This window comes from Megachile rotundata, chromosome 7, assembly GCF_050947335.1.
Source record: "Megachile rotundata isolate GNS110a chromosome 7, iyMegRotu1, whole genome shotgun sequence".
NCBI classification, from domain to species: Eukaryota; Metazoa; Arthropoda; class Insecta; order Hymenoptera; family Megachilidae; genus Megachile; species Megachile rotundata.
Genome location: NC_134989.1, coordinates 14666419 through 14681679, shown reverse-complemented (window position 1 = coordinate 14681679; position 15261 = coordinate 14666419). Strand labels below are relative to the sequence as shown.

General features: G+C 41.4%; 1 protein-coding gene across 2 annotated transcripts in view; it reads right to left on the bottom strand.

Annotated features, from left to right (window-relative positions):
- Positions 1 to 11752, bottom strand: part of LOC100879097 (UDP-glycosyltransferase UGT5) — a 30336-nt gene extending 18584 nt beyond the window's left edge. Inside the window, exons 1-2 of one of the 2 annotated variants that reach the window (XM_076533656.1) lie at positions 11441 to 11752; positions 7913 to 9119 (exon numbers count right to left, since the gene is read on the bottom strand). In XM_076533656.1, coding sequence (XP_076389771.1) covers positions 7913 to 9002 — 1090 coding nt within the window. In that variant the 5' untranslated portion in view covers positions 9003 to 9119; positions 11441 to 11752. Of the gene's footprint in view, positions 1 to 7912; positions 10015 to 11440 lie in introns of those variants that run through there. The other variant, XM_003699414.3, reaches the window with a different exon arrangement.
- Positions 11753 to 15261: the final 3509 nt, after the last annotated feature.

The window sequence follows — 15261 nt, the reverse complement described above, 5'->3', positions numbered from 1 at the left end:
GGGAATTGGAGAATGTGAGAATTGGGGAATGTGAGAGTTGGGGAGTGTGGGAATTGGGAAATGTGAGAGTTGGGGAATGTGGAATTGGGGAATGTGGGAATTGGGGACCGTGGGAATTGGGGAATGTGGGAATTGGGGAATGTGAGAGTTGGGGAATGTCGGAATTGGGGAATGTGGGAATTGGGAAATGTGAGAGTTGGGGAATGTTGGAATTGAAGAATGTGGGAATTGGGGAATGTGGGAATTGGTGAATATGGGAATTGCTAAATATGGAATTGGGGAATGTGAAATTTGCAGAATTTAGAAAGTTGAGTCTTTAGAAATCTTTAAAAATTAATTTTCAATCCTGGAACTACAGTATTTCGAAAAGAAAAGCATTACGTATCTCTCCGCAAAAGTATGAAAAGTAATACGTAGGAATAAAAGTAAGAAATAGGGACATTTTACCGATATTTGTAATACCGATTCGATCTCTCCTTATAGCACAGAAGTCCCCCATACCCTCAACGTCGATCCTAATGTCAAATTCCATTACCACACGACCCGTACTGCTCTCCTTTTTCATCCCCTTCTTCTCTATCATCCCTTCGTTCCTCGACACCAGCGATTTACGTACAGATGCAGACGAAGCTAGAGGGTTGTACGTCTGTCGGAACGTAAGGGGTGCGAGATTCGACGAGCACCTCTCGAGGTTTCGCCCTCGATACATCCTCGTGACGGTGCTCGTCGATACGTGACAGAGGATATCTATCGAGGTGGCCTGAATTTTTGCAGCCGACATCGGGAATACAACGATCGGAGACGAGGAAAATCGGTCGGTCGGTTCTCGCACGATTTGCTCGAGATTTCCGACAGCAACGCTAACGGATACATTTTTACGGCACCGGTAACGAGGAAATAACGCGACGCTATTTTCTCGAGGAAGGTCGTTTCGAAATTCTTCGACGGTATTGATATTTGATCGTCCAATCAGCGCGAGCTGTTCCTTAACTCGTTCATTCTTAAATTACCTAATACCGAACAAATTTTCCTTCGTTGCGGATATGATTCAAACCTTCCGTTATGAAAAAATATTCTACCGTGTGATAAACGCTGACTTCCTCTCGCGTTAGGTGACGTCAACGTTCATCTACCGTCGCTGTAGATCTCCTCTACGATGTTGAATACAATTTGTACAAAGAGTTCTATGTAGTATATTCTGTAATTCTACACTGTAGAAGGCGTAGATGTTTTTCCTACGAGATGTTAAAACATGATAAACATTTATACGACAGTCGAGAAAGTACGTTCGTTAAAGATATATGCTTAATACGTGAAGAAAATATGAGAAGGATGTGAAAAAGTAAACCGGCAAGGAAATGCGTAGCCTATGGTAACGGGGTTAATAGAATTCGATGGCTGGAGGGTAAGTCTACGTCGCAAATCGAATCGCGATCGATTCGCATCTGAAATTTCAGCGATGTATCACCAGGGAGCATCGAGTTAGCATAGCGTACCGAACTCCGCAACCAGTCTGACCCCAAGGCAATCTAATAGAATCGTAAAAGTAACAAAGAAGTATATCCTATTCCTTAATGGATAGCAAAAGGAATAACAACGTGTTGAACTTACGATCGAACGATCCCCGGGAGGATAATGCGACCCATCGTTCCGTTCCTACCTTTATAACGCTAAATACGATACTCCGGGGTATTGCGTGTCAACGCATCCTACCTTGATCGTCGGTATCGTTGCCTCTGAAGTCAATTACATTAGCGAGTCGTATACGAATTGACGGGATCGATTGTGGAACACGACGTGGAACGAGCTCCACGGAGAACCCACATCGGTCTGACAAATGCTTCTGTTTGAATGCTTCCTTTCGAACGACCGTCGCGATAAAATCTTCGAGCGTAATTAAAATACTCGGGTGTAACAATATACGGCTGTTATTGGTGATTTGATAAGCATCAATTAGTGAAATTATCGAGAGCGTATCTAAGATTGGAGATATTGGGGAATTTGATCGTTTAGACATTTGGGGATTGGGGAACTTGAGGAGTGGAGAAGTTGGGGATTGGAGAATTTGAGAAGTGGGAAAGTTGGAGAGTTTGGAATTTGGAAATTGAGGTATTTGAGGTGTTGGGTATTGAGGACTTGAGGAAGTTGGGAATTTAGGAATTGGGAACTTGAGGAACTTGTGGAACTTGCGAACTTGGGAATTGGAGATTTGGGAATTGGAAACCTGAGGAATTTGAAAGTTGGGAATTGGGGACTTGGAAATTAGGGACTTGAGGAGCTTGAGAACGTGGGAATTGGGGAATGTGGAATTAGGGAATGTGGGAATTGGGGAACGTGGGAATTGGGGAATGTGAGAGTTGGGGAATGTGGGAATTGGGGAATGTGGGAATTGGGGAATGTGGGAATTGGGGAATGTGGGAATTGGGGAATGTGGGAATTGGGAAATGTGGGAATTGGGGAATGTGGGAATTGGGGAATGTGGGAATTGGGGAATGTGGGAATTGGGGAATGTGGGAATTGGGGAATGTGGGAATTGGAAAATGTGATAGTTGGGGAGTGTGGAAATTGGGGAATGTGGGAATTGGGGAATGTGGGAATTGGGGAACGTGTGAATTGGGGAACGTGGGAATTGGGGAACGTGGGAATTGGGGAACGTGGGAATTGGGGAATGTGGGAATTGGGGAATGTGGAAATTGGTGAATGTGGGAATTGGAAAATGTGATAGTTGGGGAGTGTGGGAATTGGGGAATGTGGGAATTGGGGAATATAGGAATTGGTGAATGTGGGAATTTAAGAATGTGGGAATTGGGAAATGTGGGAATTAGGGAATGAGAAATTAGGGAATGTGGAATTGGTGAATGTGAGAATTAGGAAATGAGAAATTGGGGAATGTGGGAATTGGTGAATGTAGGAATTGAGAAATGTGGGAATTAGGAAATGTGAAATTAGGGAATGTGTAATTGGTGAATGTAAGAATTAGGAACCCTACAAATTCCCAAATCTCAACTTCGCGCAATCAAACAAATCACAATCAGTTTTATCGATATCAAAAAGAGTGCGCTACAGGAAAGATGAAGATCAGAGACACACGACGTTAAGAAGATAATAAAATTAAAGCGATCGAAGGCCGGTAGAGTTACCCGCCGGTTTTAGCTAGATTATCTGGTCACCTAGATGGCAACGGGATTCAACCACCGCGAAAAACGATACGGTCTTAACGTCGATAGCGTTGCTTCTATGGGAAATAACGGCTGGCGCGTCGCCATTCAGTATCGATAAAAAAGTGATAAGAGAATATGATAGCGATAATGATACACCGGATCGATAAAGGTAAATCTTCTTTTTATAACGAATAGATTAAAGTACTAACTTGTATTATCCATAATCGTATCTTCTATCTGAAAGTAAATTAATTACTAAGTGACTATTATCTACCGAAAATATTAATCTATCTGCATTTTTTAATATGGTTATCTGTAATTTGATATTTGCGAACACTTGAGTTTATCTCTGAAATGTTGGGTTTCGTCAGACAGTAGTTCAAGCTGTGAGTGATCAGACACGCATTAATCTTGATGCAAATACGTGGAGTATATTCAACTGATTTTCACTTAGATCGTCTATCGTTAACTGATTACATTTTATACTGCAAAGATTGAACTTGTTAAACGTGCCAGATAATTATAGAGACTCGTGTTCGATATCAAATTTAATCAATTTCGCATGATGCAATATTCATTTGTCAGCCAACTATACTTCATGCTAAATGAAAATTGAAGCACAGGAATGAAAGAGTCTATGTATGCACATATTTATAGGCAAGCTGGAGCTCCCAGAAAATATCAACATGTTGGCATTAATACGTGTTGACACGTGTCAGATATTAGACTGCATATGAATATGCAATTTATTGTTACCTATTCTTTTATCCACGTATTCCAAAAGTCATCTTTTTCACATGTGGCTTAAATTATACGAACATTAAGAAAGACCTAGTCACATGTGAGACCACATGTGCACAATATAACAGTAACAGTCATCTAAAGTTTCACAGAATTTCTGAACGCCCTGTATAGTCATCAGTCAATTCGTTTGCCTTCGTACTATGTTACGTCAGGCACCGTCTTCAGCAAATTTACTAAACGAGAACAATATTGTTCTCTTGCTCCATAAATATTAAACTCTGTCAAATAAATTTTTTTGGAGATGCAAATGAAAACGGAACGTTTCGAGCTCGTAATTTAAATCAGATTTCAAATTTCACTCTTAATTTTCAAATTTAAAACTGCTTAAACTTAATGCTATTTCATTCTGAAATTTCAAATTTAATAATTCAGTCTGAGATTTGAAACTTGATTTTTAATTTACAATTTGATCCTCAATATTTAAATCTTAGATTTTAAATTTAATTTTGAATATGCTCAATGATTCTGCGCTTCGTACCAGATATGGTTATTTCTATGTGGCAATCAACGCGTCGCCGGTGATTTATGTTGGCAACGGGTCATTAACGATTTACCTAATTAAAGTAGTTTCGTGAACAGCGTAGAACTACCGGCACGAGAATTCTCGTGGTCTCGTGTCTCGTTCTCGACTGAACATCTTCCGAGCTGTCCCATCGAAAGAACATTTCTACTTCAACTAAACGAATATTCGTAACAGAGTATCATTAAGGCAACAACCTACTGCCTCGAGGAAGTTACCTGAATCGAGCTTCGACAACAAATGTCGTTATTGCGCTCTTAGGAAACTGTAGTTGAACAATATAATCGTTATTATCTACCATTGTTGGATAAATTGTAGATTAGGAGACATTTTTCTTTTCAAACATACGTTCTACTTGTCTGAGGTTTCGTATTGTTGTACAAATACTGCTGCAATAGTAGCATTGCTGATCTTTTTATCTTACAAGATTGTGAAGGTTACAAATCAGCAGTGTGGCTTTGGTGAAGTGGGCAGTGCGCTGGACTACAAAACGGAGGGTCGCGAGTTCGATTCCGCTCCCTGGGGTTTTTCACATTTTTCTATTTCCATGGTCTCAAAAACCCCATGTTTTTCGAAATTCCAAAATCTCCAAATATTTTCAAGATTAGAAAATTTCGAAGTTGAAAATTTCCCACAATTTTCACTGAATTCTGGAGAATTGTCAAAACCTCCAAAAGTCTTCTCATAAAAAGTTCCAATATGAAATTCCAAAATTGAAATTAAATCCCATACAAATCCAAAAATTCTGAATTACCAAAAAAAACCCACAGAATTCCTTCCAATCAATTAAAAAATTCCAAACTTGAGAAATTGCGAACTAAAAATTCCTCTAAGTTTCCAATAATCCAAAACCCCAAAATTCTGAAAACCCAGAAATCCTCCGATAAAATATCTGTCCAATTTCCGAATTCCAGAGTTAGTCTTTTAATGACAGTTCGATACTTCTGTATACAGTTTAGAGCTAACAGCACAAAGTCGATATCGATCTGTACTCGAAAACGAAATTGAAATTCCTCTATCGCATGGAACTAATCGAAAGAGAGAGACAGAGAGCTCTTGGAAATCGTAGGGAAATATCGAAAGCGGATTTCAGCACGGAAGACCGAGCCGATATTTGTCGAGTAGTATCGACCGTCGAATAGTTTTGAAATTTTCAAAACCATGTGCATAGTCGAAAGGCTTTCGATACTTTGCAATGATATCGTGATTAATATCCGTTCATGTATGTATGGCTATCACCGTCATATCAAATTATTTTCGGATCGTGAAATTATGTCTCGATCGATACTTTTTATCGAATTAATCGTCATTACTGTATCGCACTGTACTCTTCGATAACTGTCGTTATGTTAATACGTAATGTTCGCTCATTGATATTTTAATACGAAGAGAGAATAACGTAGGTCATGGATCAAAGTCGGAACGGGTGCCAGAAACATTATCAAGGCCGAGAATTTATGTACAGACGTATTCTTAGAAGCAGTGCACACGAGGTAAGTCAAATAACTATAACTTTACTTTGAATTACTCATAAATAAGTAACAAATCAAATATACTAAAATAAAAGAAATAACCTAAATAATCTAAATAAGAATTAATAAGTCTTAGGCTCTGCAAAGTAAAAAGAAAACTGTAACTAGTTTATCGAATCTAAATTTCAAAGTGCAACCCAAAGCTGACTCTGAGCCAAACAAATATACATAAATTTGCAATTAAAAATTTTATGTCAGTTTCAAAGAAAACTGTAATCTTTTACTTATCGTGCTACTCGTAAAAATTCGAATGCGCAATATGCTTGCTGCTAATCGAGCAAACGATGTATCGTTAATTTGCTTCAATGCATTAGACCTATAAACTTTCATGTACTGTTATGCAACGTGAAGTATATTAAGCACATTATACCGGACGTTCCACTTGAACATCTAGATTGTTTCTAACGCTACAATAATTGGCGATAAAAAGATTTTGCCTGTCATGATGCCATAGTCATTTTTACTTAGAGACGTATTTACTTTATCCTAGTCCCGTGTTTCGATAAAGTAAACGAAAGATTCGACGTAACCGTGATACATTATCTCATAATATTTCCTTGAATTCTGACACATCAGAGAATATAAAACCAGATTGTGTTCCTGGTTAATCGTGAACAGCTTTACGAGGTAAAAATGTAAAATGTGATCAAATTTTCATGGAGTAAAATGATGCTGAACTATTAGAATGTTATGTACTAGGAAACGAATTATGATACCGGACAGCGTATCAATGAAACATGATTCCTGACTCGAATATCAACAAAACAAGCACCGCGTTTATACCAAATGACGATACTATTACTGTCTCTTTCAGTGTATCGATCGTGAGAGGCCGAAATGTGCTGTGTATGAGTTGTGTCACGCTAGATCCCTACGCGTTAAATTCCTACGCGTTAGATCTCTACGCGTTAAATTCCTACGCGTTGGAATCCCACGCGTTGGAATCCCTACGCGTTGGAATCCCACGTGTTAAATTCCTACGCGTTAGATCCCTACGCGTTAAATCCCCACGCGTTGGAATCCCACGCGTTAAATTCCTACGCGTTAGATCTCTACGCGTTAAATTCCTACGCGTTGGAATCCCACGCGTTGGAATCCCTACGCGTTGGAATCCCACGTGTTAAATTCCTACGCGTTAGATCCCTACGCGTTAAATCCCCACGCGTTGGAATCCCACGCGTTAAATTCCTACGCGTTGGAATCCCACGCGTTGGAATCCCTACGCGTTGGAATCCCACGCGTTAAATTCCTACGCGTTAGATCTCTACGCGTTAAATCCCTACGCATTAGATCCCTTCGCGTTAAATTCCCACGCGTTGGAATCCCACGCGTTAGATCCCTACGCGTTGGAATCCCTACGCGTTGGAATCCCACGCATTAGATCCCTACGCGTTAAATCCCTACGCGTCAGCTCCCTACGCGTTGGAATCCCACGCGACAGCTCCCTACGCGTTAAATCCCTACGCGTTGGAATCCCACGCGTCAGCTCCCTACGCGTTAAATCCCTACGCATCAAATCCTTACACGTCAGATCCCTACGCGTTAGAATCCCACGCATTAAATTCCTACGCATTGGAATCCCACGTGTTAAATCCCTACGCGTAAAATCCCCACGCGACCTCCTATACGTTAGTTTCTCACGTCAAATCCCTAAATCCCCCACACATTCCTTACAGAAGTAAATTAAATTCACACACACTATAAAACACATTGTAACTCTTTAATAAAAACTTAAAGAGCGATTGTAATCATGTTTCTAATCAGTTTTATCGCACACCGTAACAGATATTTCCATCGTTTTCACAAAGATAATTTTTTTAGAAGATTAAGTATCTAATCAACGTCGTGTCGCGTCATATTATTGCGCCACTTAACCAAAACAAAAAAATACTTACTTAATATGTCAGACTGAGGCAACCACTTCTTCACCAAAACATTCGAGGATAATTTCGGCAGATCGTCAATTTCCCACTTCCAAATGACTTTCCTGGGAATAGACGCGAACATCTTCAGCAAGGCGTCCAGTTTCTCCGGCGGCATAGTGGCAGCTTTCACCATAGAACCGAGATTGAAGTACAAAACACCTTCGTGCGCTTCGTCGAGGAACTTGGCGATATCCTTCGGCAGAGGATTCGTTTTCGGCGATATATGCATTCCTCCAATTTCAACTACATTAGGAGGGAACGGTATAGAGCCGTGCAGAGTATAATGAGTGTTGACGAGCATCAAGGTTACGTTTCTGCTAACTTCCGACAGATTCGGAATGTCTGGTCCGAATTCCCGTTCGGCGATCGCCTGGGCCCTCGAATGGAACACGGTATTGTAAAGGGCGGTCATAAAGGCTATGGTTACGGTGTTCCAAACTCTGCCCATGAAGTTCATTGGCCTTGGCTGACGAGTGAGCATGCCGGGAATGTAGCTGGCCTCGTTGGAGAGTGCCATGTGGTCAATCGCCCATGGCATCAGCTGATGAGTCGAAATTTCTATGATCGGCGCGTTGAACTTGTGGACGAGCACCATGAAACAGTCCGTGTTGAAGCTCTCAGTGAGCACCACGTCGAACTTCTGACCGGAAGCTACCAGCTCCTTAACCTTAGGATTCGTCAAGGCGAGCTCGCAAGCTACGGCCGACATGTTGGACAAGAAATACAACTCTTTGAATATTCTTAGAATAGAGTGATCGATGACTCTCAGGTCGACCACGTTCACGAACACGCCTTGTTTATCGTCCCTTAAGTCGATGTCCTTGTAGTTCGGTAAGGGCTCTGCTTTAATGGCTTTCTCCGTCCTCGGGAAATGCGAAACCACCGTCAAATCGTGGCCACGGCGAGCCAACTCCTCCAGAAGCGGTTGGAACACGTCGAAATGACTTTTACCGAGGTGACCGAAAACTCCCACGATCTTCAGCTTCTTCGGAGCAGGGCTCTTCGCTTCGCATGACGCGAGAACGAACAACAGCAACAGGATCGCCTGAGGTTTCCACATGGTCGTTGTATCTTAGACACTGACTGAAACTGCGGCTCTGACGAGCTACGCTACGCCAAACAACTATTTATCTCCCCCCTACGTTGGCGAATCGTCACTGAGGTCCATACAGATCGTCTAAACACAACACACGTGTGTACGGGCCAATAAGTTATATACACGTCAGTTGGAAGAAAAATTTGTTAACTTTTTATTCAACAAGTGGTCTCGTGTGAATTATGTGTTATTCGTATTATCGGAGCTGAAATGCGGAAGCTTGAAGAAAAAGATACCGACCCTTATTTATGTGAAATTTTAACAAACACTCAGTTGAAACAATGTAAATGTTAACTGCAAAAGAAATTACAAAAGAACTATATTTATTAAGTTTCGCGTTATCGAGTCCATTTTTAAAGTAAAAGAATTACGTGTCAATTCGTCAAATATTTTCAAAGTCGAACTCACAGAACTGTTATATATTTATCTAGAAATAAGTGCTGACGACAGATAAGTATTGAATGTAAATGAAGTAAATATGCACTTGTGAACCGTGGAACAGTACCGTATGCTTCTGTCGAGGGAATCCCAATAGTCAACGAAGATTCATAACGATTTCACCATCGTTCTGTGAAAGTTGGCAAAGATTAACTTCACGCAGTGGCTACGAACGAAATAATTATAAGCTCGTAAACGATTAGAAAGCGATAAGGAACGAAAAGTGACGGAAAAAGCTGGTGACACTGCTCGTACATGACTGACGTTACATAATAGATCGAACCGGTGGCGCAATTACGGTGATCTACGACTTAGAAGCTTAAGAAACGCGCCTGTCCGGAACTAGACACGCTTCTTCACAATATAGAAGCTTCTTTGTGAACACAATGTAATACCACACATGTTACAAGGCAATATTTACAAAGTTAACGGTAATAAGCTATCGAGATGTGCGAATCTCTACGCGTTAAATCCCCACGCGTTGGAATCCCACGCGTTAGATCTCTACGCGTTAAATCCCTACGCGTTAGATCTCTACGCGTTAAATTCCTACGCGTTGGAATCCCACGCGTTAAATCCCCACGCGTTAGATCTCTACGCGTTAAATTCCTACGCATTAGATCTCTACGCGTTAAATTCCTACGCGTTGGAATCCTACGCGTTAAATCCCTACGCGTTGGAATCCCTACGCGTTGGAATCCTACGCGTTAAATTCCTACGCGTTAAATCCCCACGCGTTGGAATCCCACGCGTTAGATCCCTACGCGTTAAATCCCTACGCGTTGGAATCCCTACGCGTTGGAATCCCTACGCGTTGGAATCCCACGCGTTAAATTCCTACGCGTTAAATCCCCACGCGTTGGAATCCCACGCGTTAGATCCCTACGCGTTAAATCCCTACGCGTTGGAATCCCTACGCGTTGGAATCCCTACGCGTTGGAATCCCTACGCGTTGGAATCCCACGTGTTAAATTCTTACGCGTTAAATCCCCACGCGTTGGAATCCCACGCGTTAGATCCCTACGCGTTAAATCCCTACGCGTTGGAATCCCTACGCGTTGGAATCCCTACGCGTTGGAATCCCTACGCGTTGGAATCCCACGTGTTAAATTCTTACGCGTTAAATCCCCACGCGTTGGAATCCCACGCGTTAGATCCCTACGCGTTAAATCCCTACGCGTTGGAATCCCTACGCGTTGGAATCCCTACGCGTTGGAATCCCTACGCGTTGGAATCCCACGTGTTAAATTCTTACGCGTTAAATCCCCACGCGTTGGAATCCCACGCGTTAGATCCCTACGCGTTAAATCCCTACGCGTTGGAATCCTACGCGTTAAATCCCTACGCGTTGGAATCCCTACGCGTTGGAATCCCAGGTGTTAGATTCCTACGCGTTAGATCTCTACGCGTTAAATTCCTACGCGTTAGTTCTCTACGCGTTAAATTCCTACGCATTGGAATCCCACGCGTTGGAATCCCACGTGTTAAATTCGTACGCGTTAGATCTCTACGCGTTAAATCCCTACGCATTATATCCCTACGCGTTAAATCCCCACGCGAATGACAAAGAAATTAAGTGAAAGAATTTTTAATCCACCGTGGCTTCCACTTGATTACTCAAGATTTTAAAGTGATAAATCAATTGTCAACATTTGAAATGCACGCATGACATTGACACATTCGTAGGTGAATTTAGCACGTTTATTAATAGAGTTAGCACAATTATGAAGTTAACCCACGTACGACAAGAAGATGAGGTCGAGTTTATACAATTGTGAAGAGGATCTACTTAAAGAAGTAGACACATTCACATGTAAGTTGTCCCATTTATAGAAACGAAATCGATACTAGTTGTACACAGAAACTTTTGAAATAAACCATGTCAAAAGCTGCTCGAAGATGAAGTTAGAAAAGTTGAAAAAAAAGCAACGTTACTACTACGTTTCCATCGAGTACTGTCTCACTTGAATCATGACTCGTCACAATTTTGTTTAAGTAGAGAAGTAAATTAGCAAACGTCATTTTACGACGGAAATCGTAAAAATATTTCGTTACATGTTATTATACGAAAAAATTCACTTCGTCACTCGATCTCCATTCATGGAAATGCTTATTCATTCTAAAAAACAAGTGTAATCAACCGCTTATTGCATCATGGCACTTGTATTACGTTATCGTTAATCGTCGAAACGTGCAATCGGTGAAATTAGATACTCGCACAGTTTTAAAACCGCTAATTGAACATTAAACATTTCAGAACAACTGTCGTGACCGACTGATTTAACTTCGGCTTAACTCGACAGTCCCCACTACTGTTTGTTAGAGTATATTGGACAGCGACCAGAATTGATTGTAACCTTTAAATTATTCGTAGCGTCGGATGAAAGGAGAAGTGGACGTAGTAATGGCGGGTGACGCGGAGGGATGCTTTCTTACTTGTGCTCTCGAGTGTTTGAACTCTTAAATTCTCTAATTCAGAAATTTTCCAATAAGCGTCGAAATTTCTCACTCCTCCGATTAAACAGTATTCAAAATAATTGTTATTCATATGAAAAGCGTATTGTAATATCTGTCAAACGAATTCACAAGAAAAATGACAACGGTTAGAGCGCATATATGTGTATACAAGAGGTTGATAATAAACATGTTAAAAGGATTATTCTGTTTGACTGGTGCCAAACAGATAAATTCCATGTCCATAAATTTAGTTTCGTGACAAGAGCAGAGACGAAAAACCAGGCCACGAAATGGTTCCACAAGAGACGATCTTCCATAAAAAAACGACGACGCGGCATTGTTGATCTTGCATGTTGCCACGCTCGTTTCCATAATGCGCGCGAAATATCGATCACACGGCCGGCCTATGTTGACTTTTAATTTGAAAGCGCGGTCAAAACGATACGATTCGATAGATTTTTATCGAGATTCGCTTCTAACTGCTGTTTATCAAACACTAACGGAATCGTTTGCCTGAATGATTAATATAATTGGAGGTCGTTCGACCGAAATCAAAACGGACGTTTTAACAAGCATTGCTGCCCAGAGGAATACTAGCGAAATATCCGAAGCTTGTTACTGCAGAATAAACGATAACACTGTAACTCTATGATATTATGGGCAAAATTTAATGACGGTACGCAAAAATCTGTTTGAGATCAGTTACTTGAATATTAGTTTCGAAATCGGGGGGTTAATATGGTAATATTAATGTTTATTTCCTTATTTTAATTTCGTCTAAAAAAAGATAATCGTAAGCATTGCAAAATACCAAGTATTAGGGTAAAAAAGAAACAGGAAGAAAAACACGAATAAAGGGAGAAAGTGTAAGGGAAAGAATTGCGTTGAAGGTAATTAAGTAAAGTGCCGTTACAACGCAGCAGAGAAAAGAGCCGAATAAGTAGGAAAAATAAAACAAACGATCAAGGGAAAATCGAGTCAAGCCGTGTGCAGTTTACTTTGCCTGCACTCGAGAACTCGGGAACGCGTGTTCCTTGTTTTAAATCGAATCGAACTGGAGAAAGCGTTCTTCGCTAATTTAATCAACGACCGCGGCACGTTTTAACGAGTTTCTACCTGTTGTTCCGACTTTTGATGCCGTTCACCGATCATAATAATTTCAACAATAATAGTAAATTTGATCGTGATATTGCTGCTAATAGCTGGTTGAACAATGCGTGGCATAACGCGGGGCGATAAGACGCCTGGCGTTATGACGCATGGTAATTCGACGTATGGTAATTCGACACGCGATAATTTGTGTAATAATTCAACGCCTGGTTATTCGACGTGTATCGATACGAGCGACAGAAAATCTGAAATTTCTACATTTACAAGAAATTTTCAAATCCCTAAATTTTCGTATCTCCTGAAATCTCAAATTCCAAAATTTTCAATTCAATTTCTAGTGTGCCACGATGGTGCGAATTCGCTCAACTGACAAATAAAATCCCTATAGGGCCGAAGGACGCGTGTTACTGCCTGTAATACGTTTGCCCCCGTAGCGAAAGGGTTAATAGGAACAGAAGCTTGGTAAGAGTGGATTTCCAGAGGTTGTTCCGTTTTTACGCTTGTCACCCTTTCCCTGTGGCTAGGTTCGTGGAGATTCACGTACAGACGGCAGTAAAAGAAACGCGGTCGAACAGCGGCGAAAGGGAGGAGGCAAGAAAAAAAGGGGGTGGAAAACAGTGCAACAAGGGAAAAAGGTCGGTCGTAACAGGGAATAGAACAGCGACATAAAACGTCGCATGGAAGACGCGTTGGTTTGCCGCAATTTCCTCGGGATCGACGAACCCACCCTGTCGGCTTATTAACTTTTATGGGGGAAAACGAGCGAGGAAAGGACGAGATCCGGTGAAATGATCGGGTGTCGAAAGATATGAAACTTGATTTTGTAATCAATTGGACGTATGTGGACACGCAAATTCATATTTACTGTAAAATTGTACGACATCCATAAAGCGAAGCGTTCTGTGTACGCAGAATGAGAGTTAATAATCTCGGTTCCTTTCGTTGGTGGTATTCTGCCGGGCTAAATATCCAGCGATGTCTCGAGGGCCATTAAAATCCTCACGGCGGAAGGCAATTTCAATAATACCGCTTAAGCTCATCGCGAACATGCCTCGAAGAAGCGTCGCTTCTGGCGCAGAACGCTCGCGGGCTAATTTATTATTCCGTAGGTGCAGCAACGCACGACCAAAACGGGCCAGATGCGACCCATCGACGCAAATTACGCAGGCCGCGACGATATTTCTCCAAAAATTGCAACCACCCCCGTGCACCACTGTATCGCTCGTTTTATTAGACGTTACAATAACGTATGTATGAAACGTGGCGTAATTTCCGTAATGCACGGTTCTGAAAAAATTGCGCGCAATCTTGGAATGCTCGACGTTCGCGAAATGCACGATTCGTTTTTATTAAAACGCCAGAAAGCGCGAGGTGACACCAACGCGACACAGCTTTATCACGATCTTTAATATCTTCAGAAAAACGCGGAACGTTTAATCCGCTCGATGGCACTCGTTGTTAAACCATTTTAATGTCCTTAATTTTGTTGATTTCTTGATTAAATCGTAACGCGACGTCCACAGTATCTCGTATATTAAACGTTTGAAAACCTTTCTCTTGTCAGTTGTACTTTGATCTTCGATTGTTGGTTAACCGTCGAGCAAAAAAATAGAAAAGAAAAATCATCGAAGAGAGAAAGAGTGCGAAGGGTGGCAACGAAAAAGAGAAGAGGCATAGGGAAAATAAAGAGGGTTGCCGAGAGGCCAGTGAGACGTACGACTCCCGTGGGAAATTTAGGTGCGACCTCCATGTATCACGGAAGCTAGCGTAAGTAGCAACGTAACCGACGTACGTACACCGCATACGTGCATGATCCTACCACATACGATTATACATGCGCAAAAAGCGGCTAAATTACATGTGATCGCAGCCCTAAATACCCTAATAACAATTTACCCGGGTGTCATACATAAAACACACCCCATCTCCAAATTATGTAAATACACCCCTTGGAAGAAACACGACTTTCCAAGTCCCACAGTTCCGAAATTCCAAAAGTGCCAAAATTTCGAAATTACAAAACTTGAAAGACCCCCGTCACCTCAGCGAAAATTTATTTGGAGAAATACGTATTTCAGGTCACATGCAATTACCGCTTCACTAAAAATAAAACGTGCCGTGGTAGAAATGTTAACTGTTGTTCGGAATAAGAAGCCATACGGAGACCAAGAGAATTTGAGCGTCAAAGTGAACATAGATTATGCTGACTGTGTCTTTT